Source organism: Suricata suricatta, chromosome 10 (assembly GCF_006229205.1).
Source record: "Suricata suricatta isolate VVHF042 chromosome 10, meerkat_22Aug2017_6uvM2_HiC, whole genome shotgun sequence".
In the NCBI taxonomy this organism is placed as follows: domain Eukaryota; kingdom Metazoa; phylum Chordata; class Mammalia; order Carnivora; family Herpestidae; genus Suricata; species Suricata suricatta.
The window spans coordinates 108,506,758-108,518,767 of record NC_043709.1 but is presented as its reverse complement, the minus strand read 5'-3'; the positions used below and the strand labels follow the sequence as shown (position 1 = coordinate 108,518,767).

Sequence of the window (12,010 nt, the reverse complement as noted above, 5' to 3'; positions counted from 1 at the left end):
GCCAGCCGGGGCCGCGGCGCGCGGAAGCCACTTTGCACGGTCAGCGCCGGCCACAAGTTTGTTCCTCGGCTCCCGGGGGCCTCCGCGCAGAGGGAGAATAACGCGGAGGGGGCTGAGAGGAGGGGGAGAGGGGAGGCGCCGAGGGGCAAAAGAGTGGGGAAAAGTGCGAAAAGAAGCAACAGCCGCTCCACCCGGGACCAGAAAAGTGGCCAGCCGCGTCCCGACCGCCCGCCCTGCGCCGGGGATGCGGCGGCTAACGGTCCAAGGAGGCGGCAGGGGCGGCAGGAGCCGCTAGGCGGAGAGAGACCAGGTAAGAGACATAACGGTTCAGGGAGAGCGAGCGGCCGCGGCGCGGCTCCGGCAGCGGCAGCAGCGGAGGGGGGCAGAGAGCACTACTTTCTACTTTCCCACTCCACTTTGCCCGTCCCTGCCCCGGCCGCCCCCAGCCCGGCTCGCCCCCCTCACCCCCGGGGGCGCCCCGGCTGCCCGGCTCCCCCTGACTCCGCCGCTCCCCGGTCCCCTCCGCCACTCACCGTTATTGCGCCGCGGGTTCGCCTGCTTTCTGCGCTTACACCTGGGGCCATCCGCCATGATCCTCTCGCTTGTGTCTAAATGCTCGAGTCACCTCCTCCCCCTCCCTCCCCCTTCCCCCCCACCCCTCCGCCTCCACCCCTCCCCCTCCCCACCGCACCTGGTTTACGACACTCGCGGCTTTACGACATCACCTTCCTTACACCTAGAGCCGCTCGCTCTACGGCCGGAACCTTGTTGCTAGGGAGAGGACGGTTTGCGGCAACCGGAGGAGCAGCTGAGTTTGAATTGAAGGGAGAGGGAAAAGTTTCCCTCAGGTGTCGGGGGATGGGGCAGTGGGGCGTTGGGAAACTGTGGGGACGTTTTCGGAAGGGCGGCAGGCAGTCGGAGTAAGAAAGGTAAAGTAAGAGGCTCAGCGGCTTTCTGCCTCTGAACTGACCACACCCGCCGGGGGTGCCCGGGGCACGGACCAGTCTGGCTGAGTCCCCTCAGGACCTTGTACCCTCAGAGCTGCCCCTTGGCAGTGGCCGGAGCAACCTGTCCTCTCTCTTCGTCAAGGTTGGGCCCGGCTCTCTCGCAGCGTTTGTCCGATCGGCGCGCCCTGGGGCGCGGGAGAGGGTCTCGCCCTGGGCTACCCGGGGAGTTCCCAAGGGCAGGTTCGGGGAACCGTAGAGACTGGTTTGGGAAGCTCGGCCTCGTGACGCCGCGGACGGGAGGCTACCTGACCCGCTGCTCTGACTCCCTTCCCCTACACGGACGCACGGTTTTCCCCCCGAGCGAACCGGGATGGGAAGTGACTTCAGTTAGAACTTCAGCTGGACCGAAAGAGAGGCGAGAAGTTCCGTTTGCAGGCAACACCGGCGGTGAAGCCGAATGAGTAATACCCACACGGTCCCTGTCTCACTTCCTCATCCGTATCTGGCTCTCACCTGCTGTCACCTCGGCCGCCCCCGCCCCGCCGCCTGCCTCTCAGCCCTCCTCCCTGCTTTCCTCTTAGAGTAGATGGACGATATGGGAGGAGCCAAGACGTAGAGTTAAGGTACTAACGGGCCAGGATTTACCGTCTAAATGGGCAATTAATCGCTGAACCGGACCTTGAAGAAAGAAACTACGGCTAACAAATGTGGTGTTTGAAACTGATAGATTGCAGATCTTATCTCGTGTCTGACTTTGTACAACTTTGGGGATTTCTGAAAGACCATACAGATAACACCATAAATACCAAGACCGTCAAGTCGTCCGTAGGATTTAGCTTTCCTTTCCCCCTCCCTTCCCCCAACCCCGTTCAGATGAGGAAAGGTCTTTGGAACAGAATAAATGAGCTGCATTTCAGATAATTGAGTTGTAAATTAACAGCGTGAAAGTTATTGATAGAGAAATTGAGAAAACTGAAACGTGACACACAGCGTATTAGAAATAGCACAGTCACCCAGCACAGTGCTTGTCACATACTAGGTGCTCAATAAATGTATGTCTATAATTTTTGCCATACCTGTGGCAAGATTCTTTATTATGTTAAAATCATCTTTTAAACACTCCAGAGTTTCAGAAGATCCATTAATCTCTTCAAACCTTTCAACTGAAATAAATTTACATCTGAAGTCTGGTAATTTAAAATTAGAAAGTTTAATCCTGAATATAGATGAAAATTTTCTCTCCCACATTTTCTTTGGCATTTTGAGAAATGAATGCATTATTAGTGCATGAAATGTGACTGTAAATATTCTTTGCTGTACGTTATGTATATCCATGCATGCTCAATGCCAAAACTAGAATCATAACTCTTAATGATCATTTGAAGTACAGGCAGTCCTCGATTTCATTCATACCATGTTAACTGAATTTGTGCATCCCAGAACTGTGTCCATGTTTTGCTTGGTTCAAGCAGTAATTTTTTACTACCTCCTAAAGCTGTATAATGTTCCCCAATTGCCTTCTGAATCAAGGTAAAGACTTTGTCATTTGCCAGCATTTCCCCCCCAACCCCCCACACAGCTTTTTTACAGCTACCCTAATTTCCAGCCAGAATGGAAAAAAAAATACATTTGAACTAGCACACATTTTACCTAGTCTTAAACTTAGAAAGTATAACTCATCCTTTTCTCTTTCTGAAGTATCTGTCCTGTACCTCCCTACTAAGCTTCCTTCATTATTCATCCTCACCTTAAAATCAGAGACAAAGGGAGGATCAAGTAGGAAGTCATTGTCTTCCTTACCCTAATGGTTACTGGTTTAGTTAGCTTGGGCTAGACTTTTCTTCATTTCTGTGCCCTCAGGATCTAGTGGAGTACCTGGTTATATTGTAGATGCTCAATAGGGAAGTAGTTCTTAAAATTGACCTTTCCTATATAAAGTGAGGATTGTTTGTCAGACTTCTCCACGTTAGTTGTTAGGAACAGTTGAAATGATCGCTGCAAAAACTGATTACTATCATTTATATCCTACCTTATTTTGAAACTAATTGATCTTGAGTTTACGGTCTCCATTATCGTTTTCTCCAAATGATGAACTCTGCCCACTCCTATGTTTTAAATATGCACAAGAAATATTGATATCCTAAATAATATTGATATCCTAAATCTTCTAATCTAAAATTTCAGTTTTGTAAAATCCTGTAGTAATTATTTATGTGTAAATATATATATACATGTTGAATATGTGATTAATATATTCACTGTAATTAATGTAAATAACTGTAAAGTTCCCCAAATTATTGAAATCTGGATTGAAAAGCAGGCAAAAGTAAATCTCTGAATAAAATGCTCTTTAAGCCTGATGTATACACAATGGTTGCCGCTTATCTCTTAAATGTAAAGAATTAGGGAAAATCTTTAGAATAAATTTAGAAAAGGAATAACTTTATTAAACTTTAACTTTATTTAGTCAATTATACCTCAACAAGAAAGTTTAGGTTCATTTAAATCAAACATGGTGGAGAAGCATATTAATGAGTTTAATGTGTACCTTATAGTGATGATTTTAGTAATTACAGTGTCATCATACAACATATATTCAACATGTACTCATAATTTTAGTGTCAATGAAATGTTAATACTCTGCTTCTACTGTGCTCTGAGATTGCATATGCTGAAAGAGGTATTCTGCTGAAAATGAATTACTGTAATACATTTTAAATTTATAAGGAAAACTGTGAATGGGTAGAATATTTTGAGTACTGAGTTTTTCTATAAATTTTTCATAAACCCTTTGCACCTGCTATTTGCTTTCCATGTAAGCTTCATGTATAAGTTAGGATAACATTTGACATAAAATTATTTTGAGTTTAAAATGTAGATATTTCATGGCACTCTATATTGAGCATATGATTTTCACATACCTCACTCCCTGAACACATTTGGGAAGTATAGCTTATAATAATATTCTATAATCTTCATCAAAATAAATTGATTGCTTTCATGGAAAGATAAAATTACATCAATTAAATTAATTATATTAACATATTATTTTACTTTTAGAGCTTTGAAGGAAAAAATACATTTGATACATGTTCCCCATCAAAATTCAGAGTTTAGAAGTCTCCTGTTGTTGTTTCTCAATCCTTAGGTCCATAGTGACTCTGGACATGGGGTTCACAAAGAGACAAAAGGGGCCCATGGTCGTTCAACTGCTGCAGTTCCACCACATTCTACAGTTGCTGAGTCAGGAAGGAAACATGACTACAGAGTGATCCAGAACCGACAGCTGTCTTTAGGACCCACACCAGCATTTCTAATAAAGCCTCCCAGGAGGTAATAATAGGGACAAATGTTTTCCCCAAACCTCCATGTGGTTTTACTATATATTGCACCATAAAATGGTTTTTCTCTCTGGGGAATAAGGTGCCTATTTTTAATATAAGTCAATGAAATGTTAACACACGGAGCTTCTTATTTTGGGGACAGTTTTTCGGGAACATGTCTAATACAGAGAAGTGGATGTTAATGAACATCTCAGAACCAAAGCTAATCTTTCCATAAAATCACAATTATTGAAATGATTGCTTTCAAGGCCTACTTTCATACAAGATGGATTATATTCCTGAAACAACCTACAGACCTGAATAACACTCTTTTCCATACGTGACAACTATAGGTAGTAAACTGTACTAGAGAGAGGGTAACATGCGTGTTCTGGATTTGAATGAACTTTTAAGTATTTACCATATCAGGTACCTGATATCTGGTTTCTACTGCTGTTTTTTTCCCCTTTTGTCTCCATGTATTTCTTTACTCTGCCATCTTGATATCTTTTAGCATCTGACTGGTTATGCTATTTCTTTGACCTATAGTCCACAGACCCTCAGTTACAATTGCTGCCACTGTTCATTTGTTGGAGTGTATTTGTTTAAGATATTTTCAGTCAATAACAGGTTTTAGATATCCCACAATTGTGTTAAACTCACATGAAAAAGTTGGCAATAAGAAACACCATGTTCAAATAATATATTTTCAATTTAAAGATCTCTGGTTAGACCCTTCTCATTCCTTCTTACGTCTCTATTCCTAGATCACGCTCTTTATCCTAACTCCATAAGTAGCTCACAGGCAGTGCCCCCTCTCCACTACTTTATGTTTTAGTCATCATCTTCATCTTTCTTTGTACCAGGTCTAACACAAATCTATTTGGACCAATTCCCTTTCTCTCTTTAAAGTTTTTTGAGTCATCCCAACATTGTAAATTGCTTTGATTTTTCATATTCTGATTTTTCTCTGTCCTTCAAAGCCCATTCTTTGCCTTTGTGTGTTCTTAGAGGCTGATTTTTATGGACCACATCACCCTCTTGTTTGCCCTTTTGTTTCTGCTTAGTTTCAGCTAATTTGGAGGCCTTGGCAAATGATCACAGGAAAGAGAGAGAGAGGTCAAGATTCTTATTTCACCTTCCCTCACATTCCCTTCTGTCTGTGGCTTTTGGCAGTAGCTTCATTCCTCTACCTAAGGCCATGGCTCCCATCAGGCAACCCTGTCTCATGGTGACAGATCTTTCCAAGTTCCAGAAACTGCTTCCCTTGGTCCCTTCAGGCCAAGGGATGGTAATGGTGTCCTCCTGTTGTGAGTCCTTGGGGGGCTTTATTTCTTATTGGTTCTGCTAAGGCCTGCCCACATCTCTATAAATAGTTTCTTCATCAGACTTTCTTCAGATTACCCTTTGAGTGTGCCATTTGTTTCCTGACAGGCCCACAGTACTACACATAGAGAAACAAAATGTATTTAACCTTCTTTATCAAACGAGTTCTATTTCTGTTGATCACAACACTAAAGTTTGAATGTGATGTATCTTCTGTTATTCATTGACCAAATATGTATTCATATTGTACTGTGCGTACATGCAAAATCTGACAAATACTTAGAAACACAACAGAGTCTATTACAGAGTAATTCTTCAATAATTATTCAATAACTCTTTGTAGAGTGAAGGCCCCTGCCCTAATCTAAAATCTAGGAGAGGCGACTTTTATATTCTTAAGACATGAAAGGGGGAAAGAAAATCATAATACCACAGCAGTAATGTGGAGATAGCTGATTCTCCTCAGTGTGTTTCTTCTCCTTCTTAGTAATGAAACCCTCCACTGCTGTCCTATGGCCACTTGAATGGTCTTTGCATGTATCTAGGTGCAGCTGTGCTACTCAGTGCTGGCCAGTGAGATATAAGTCAAGGTGAATGTGTGCAATGTTGAGAAAGTCCTTCAAAAGGAGGTGGTTCAGAGGCGCCTGGGTGGCTCAGTCGGTTAAGTGTCCGACTTCAGATCAGGTCATTATCTCAGTTCATGGGTTCAAGCCCTGCACCAGGCTCTGTGCTGACAGGTCAGACCCTTGAGCTGTTTCAGGTGCTGGGTCTCCCTCTCTCTCTGCCCCTCCCCTGCTTGCACTCTGTTTCTCTCTCTCTCTTTCAAAAATAAATTTTAAAAATTAATAAAACTTTTTAAAATAAAAAAATGAGGTGGTTTACCATTCTTTCTCTTCTTGCTGGATAGAATTAAACTTGCTGACTAGAGCTCAGCTCCTTAAGAGAGGCAGAGCAACAAGATCAAAGGGGTCCCAGTCTTTGACACAAGAGAATACATTACTGGCCCTGGACTTCTTACCTCCAGATCTCTTTTACATATAGAGAAATAGCATATCTTCCTTAAGCCACCATTGTCTTAGGTTTTCTGTTTTAGGCAGCCAAAGTTAATCCTGTTTAATGTAGGTAGGTATCTGTATGAGTTTCCTAATGTTATTATAAAAAATTACCACAAACTTAGTGGCTTAAAATAACACAAATATCTTAACAGTCTTGAAGTCAAAATGGGTCTCACCAGGCTTTGGTAGGATTACATTCTTCCAGAAGACTCTGGGGGAGAATTTGTTTCTTTGCCTTTTCCATCTTCTAGAGGCCATCCACATTCCTTGGCTCATGGCCCCTTCCTCTGTCTTCAAATATCTGCCAGGGTCCCCATGCTGTCAGCTCACTAGCTCGTTATATTTTTGCCTCCTTCTTCTGTTTTTAAGGGCATTACATTACATTACATTAGATCCACCCGGATAATTCAAGACATCTTCCCATTTCAAGAGTAGCTGATCAGCAAGCTTAATTCCATCTGCAACCTTAATTGCCACATAACCCAAAAGTATTCACATGTTCCGGGGATTAGGGCATAGACATCTTTGGAGGCCACTGTTCTGCCTACTAAAGTATGCAAACTTTAACTTTCATGATTGATAAGTGTTTTTGCTCATTATTTGTTCATCTTTATAAACAGCTTAAAAATATGCTAATCCATCATTACGTTTTATGTAACGTTTAGCATTGTGCCATAAAGAACTTTTAATCATTATTCATTAGTTAATTTATTCAATTAATATTCTTGTGTATATTCTGTGTGACAGATGCTGCATAGGGCTATAAATGCTTAATATACATTCTGACCTCAAGATACACACAATTTGTGGAAGAAAAAGATTGTCAAAGAGACTGTTACACAAATGTCCAGGAGATACTGTGTACGTGGGAGAGGCATCTAAACTAACCTGGAGTCAAAGAAATCTTTCCGGGAGAAGTGATAGAATTTGTCAGGAAAATGAGGGAAGAATGTTAAAGGCAGTCGTTAGAGCATATGCAGTGTTTGGGGGCGGGGAGATCCAAAAGAATAAAAGGGACGCATATTGCACATGAGGCTGCAGAGGTGCGAAAACAGGAACCAGATCACATGAAGATTCTAAGGACTGGGGACCTTATATTGAAAACCGTTGTAATCCATGAAAGGGTTTTTAAAAAGTCAAGACTGTCCACATTATATAAGTGTTCTAGAGGTGGGGATAGTGAGAGGAGCAGAGGAAAAGTAAGAAGAACAATCATAGAGGGAACTTAAAAAGTTTTTTTTTTCTTCTTCAATAATTATTTGTAAAGGAATAACTCAGCAAATCAAAGCCATACAGATACCAGATGTGGCTATCCAGATGAAGAACAGATAAAGAATAACATTCAGATTATATTAAACAGTATGTTAAATCATAAGCAATATGAGACATGGTTAATATTTCTAATATTTATAATAATAATTTATTTCAGGTTAGACATTCTCATAGTGGTCTTTTTCGCTCCTAAAACTGTCTTAGTGCATGCCAGGCCCTCAAAATTATATGATAAATGAATGAATCATTGAAAAGTCTCCAATGCACCTTTTAATACTATTTTTTGGTCTTTTATGTTTACTATAGCCTAATACTCAAAATTTAACATCCTCCCGATTCAGATTCTGCTGCATTTCATATTACCTTATATGTTTCCAAGCAGGCAGACTAGTATTCTTTCCCGGGATTTCAGATTACCTCAGCACTTCTCCAGTTGTATCAGAATATTTGGGTTTAGAGAACCTGCCTCACATAGCTAGTGATTTCCTCACATCCTTCAGAGTACCTTGTACACACCACTGTTGTAGCATTTACCACTTTTGCTATGCTTTACAACTATCTCCTCTCCTAGCCAGAAATTTTCATCTCGGTGTTTCTGATACTAAAGCAGTGCTTGTCTCATGTGAAGCACACTCAATAACTATAGAAAAGAGCAAACGTGTCTGCCATTTGTGAATCCTTCTGGCACAGGGGCTTTGTAAAGAGAAAATAAGACACTGTATGTGAAGTGTTTTACATGGTGCCTGGCACATGGTAAACAGTAAATGATACGGAATACAGCCAAAGCAAACTTATACACAAAGATTGGAGCCGAGATCAAGAGTATAACCCACACAGTGCCTTTCTGTTCAACAAGGCTAAAAGAGAATTTTATCCCTGAAAATATTACTTCAGGAAAGAATATAGGAGATTAACATGTTATTTAACATTAGTTGGAATATTTATTATATCATCTAGAAATACTGTTGGCTTACATTAGCTACATTATTTAAGGAATTGTCTGCACAAGAAGTGAATTTACTACCCTGGGATAAATAACACTATTTGCAATGCAATTGGATGGTATATAGCACTTTTAAAAACGTTTTATTTTTGTGAGAGAGAGCATGAGTGGGAAAGGGGCAGAGAGAGGGGGCAGAGGATCTGAAGCAGGCTCTGTGCTGACATCACCGAGACCAATGGGGGCTCAAATTCATGAACCGAACCGTGAAATCATGACCTGAGCCAAAGTCTGACGCTCAACCAACTGACCCACCCAGGCACCCCATATAGCACTTTTAAAAAATACATGTTAAGATTATACAAGAAATATAAAACTGCCTTAGTTTTATTTCTTGGCTTTTATTTCTGGTGTAACAGACACCAGTTCAAACTGGCCCAAGCAGAAAAATAGTTTGTAATAATGATGTAAGTTTGCGATTTTTTTCCCCATAGAATCCAAAAGTAGGAATGCAGTCAGGCCTTGTAAAGTAAGGCGTTGGATCACCTTTAGATTTATAGACAGAACCTCTGCGTCTTCTCTATGTGTCTGTTTCACTTGCAGGACTACCACTGTGCATGAAGGTGGTAAGGACTCAGAAGAGGTATGAGGAGACACTTAAATGTACCCTCTGTAAAATTACACATACTTAAAGTAAAAACAGTCATTCCTATTCCTATCCAACTCTACTGTTCAATCTTTTGTCACATGTATAGTTTAGTGACAATGATGCCTAGATTTTACCATATACATATAATTTAGTATTAGTAACACATCACACACCTTTTCCTATGTAGACACATCACCTTTACACTTGATTTTTTTTTACCTGACTGTAATATTCCTCAAATTGGTACACTTTACTGAACCAGTTATATATTATTGAACATTTAAATCCTTCCATTTTTTTTTTTGTAAATAATGAATGCTGCTATAGTTTTTGTGTTTTTTTTAAATCATTTCCCGAGGAAATATTCTCAAAACTGGAATTATTTAGTCATTGGGAATAAATATGTTTGTATCTTTTTAAACCTATTGTCAGTGTAATTTTGAAAAGGATTGTACCAATATATGATGCCACTGCAAATACATGATTTTCTCTCACCATGATTACAAGTTTTTGAAAATTGGTAGCTTATTTTCCAGAGTGGCTACACCATTTTGTATTCTCACCAACAGTATGGAGTTTCCTCAAAAAGTTAAAGATAGAATCACCCTATCATCCAGCAATTGCACTACTAGGTATTTATCCAAAGGATACAAAAATACTGATTGGAAGGGACACATCAACCCCAATGCTTATGGAAGCAATATCAACAATAGCCAAATTATGGAAAGGGCATAAATGTCTATCAACTGATGAATGGATAAAGAAGATAGGATGTGTGTTTATATACATATATGCATAATTACGTGTATACATATATATATATATATAATAGAATATTACTCAGCCATAAAAAGTTTGAAACCTAGTTCGCAACAATGTGGATGGAGCTAGTGAGCATTGTGCTAAGCAAAATAAGTCAGACAAAGACAAATAGCATATGGTGTCACTCATATGTACAATTTAAGAAACAACAGATGACCATAGGGGAAAAAAAGAAGAGAGAAGCAAATCAAGAGACGCTCTTTAGAGAATAAACAGGGTTACTGGAGGGGCGGAGGGGAGGGGATGGGTTAATTAGGTGATGGGTATTAAGGAGTGCCCTTGTGATGAGCACTGGGTGTTGCATGTGGGTGATGAATCACTAAATTCACCTGAAACTAGTGTCACTGAAAACTAATTGGAATTTAAATAAAAACTTGAAAAAAAATTGGTAACTTATTTATACTGATTGGAAATATATGAATCACCTAGTGTTTTAGACTATGTACATAGGAAAACACCTATATGGACTTAATGAAGAACATATGTAAATGTGTAATAAATTCCATACTGGATTAATAATCATTTCAGCTCTGGATTTTGTGATTATTCAACCTCTTATTTGCCTACTTCACAAAAAATATGTGTGTGTTTATTAAAATTATTAGTGAAAGGACAGTTTATAGTTCATTTAGCTTCTAATTAAAGTTACGCCTGGAGTTTTAAAGAAACGTCTAATAAAATAACCATACTTGGAATTTTTGTAAGTTTTGGATTCTTTTTAGCTCTTATGAACTAATCAGCTAACTGCAAGGATTACTATTATAGGCTAGTAAAAGTAAGCTATTTTGGAATTCTTGAGTAAGTATACTTGACTACAAATAAATTGGAGAGTAATTTCAAGGGAATTCCTAGGAATACTATGCAGTCATTTAAGAATGAAGCAGCTAATCTGAAAAGCTCTCAAAAATAAGTGAAGTCGGTGAAAAGACAAGGTAAAGAACAATGTGTATAGTTTGCTACTGTTTACTACACATATACAAACACACACACACATAGCATTATACACACCCATATATATGTAAGTGCCTAAATTTTCTGTGCGAGGACATATGGTAGCAGTTTCTGCCTCTAGAGAGGAGTTCTGGGAGACTAAAGCACAGGAGAGAGCGACTTTATACCTAGTATCTTCATGTTTTTTTAATTTTTCATCATGAATACATTTACTCAACACAAATAATGGTAATTTTCAATAATGGATCTAAAGGGCTAGGTAATCATCCTAAAAATTGTTTGGGGTGTAAGGTTATTCATTAAGGGGAGGTAGTTGTAAAGTAGAAAGATTGCAATACCCCTCCTACACTGCTGGTGGGAATGTAAACTGGTGCAGCTGCTCTGGAAAACAGTGTGGAGGTTCCTCAAAAAATTAACAATAGAACTCCCCTATGATGCAGCAATAGCACTGATAGGGATTTACCCAAGGGATACAGGAGTGCTGATGCATAGGAGCCCATGGACCCCAATGTTCATAGCAGCACTGTCAACAATAGCCAAAACATGGAAAGAGCCTAAATGTCCATCAACTGATGAGTGGATCAAGAAGATGTAGTTTATCTATACAATGGAATACTGCATGGCAACGAGAAAGAATGAAATCTGGCCATTTGTAGCAACATGGCTGGAATTCGAGGGTGTCATGCTAAGTGAAATAAGTCAGGCAGAGAAGGACAGATACCATA

At 40.1% G+C, this 12,010-nt stretch overlaps 1 protein-coding gene and 1 long non-coding RNA gene across 5 annotated transcripts in view; one reads left to right on the top strand and one right to left on the bottom strand.

The window, feature by feature from the left end:
• The window catches only part of ZEB1 (zinc finger E-box binding homeobox 1), a 190,952-nt gene extending 190,353 nt beyond the window's left edge, over positions 1-599 (bottom strand). For 2 of the 3 annotated variants that reach the window (XM_029954986.1, XM_029954990.1), the window contains exon 1: positions 534-598. In XM_029954986.1, the coding sequence (XP_029810846.1) occupies positions 534-591 (58 nt within the window). In that variant the 5' untranslated portion in view covers positions 592-598. Of the gene's footprint in view, positions 1-533 lie in introns of all 3 variants that reach the window. The other variant, XM_029954987.1, reaches the window with a different exon arrangement.
• Positions 9-12,010, top strand: part of LOC115304719 — a 69,519-nt gene continuing 57,517 nt past the window's right edge. The window contains exons 1-2 of one of the 2 annotated variants that reach the window (XR_003914573.1): positions 9-310; positions 4,096-4,280. This is a non-coding gene — a long non-coding RNA (uncharacterized LOC115304719). Of the gene's footprint in view, positions 311-4,095; positions 4,406-12,010 lie in introns of those variants that run through there. The other variant, XR_003914572.1, reaches the window with a different exon arrangement.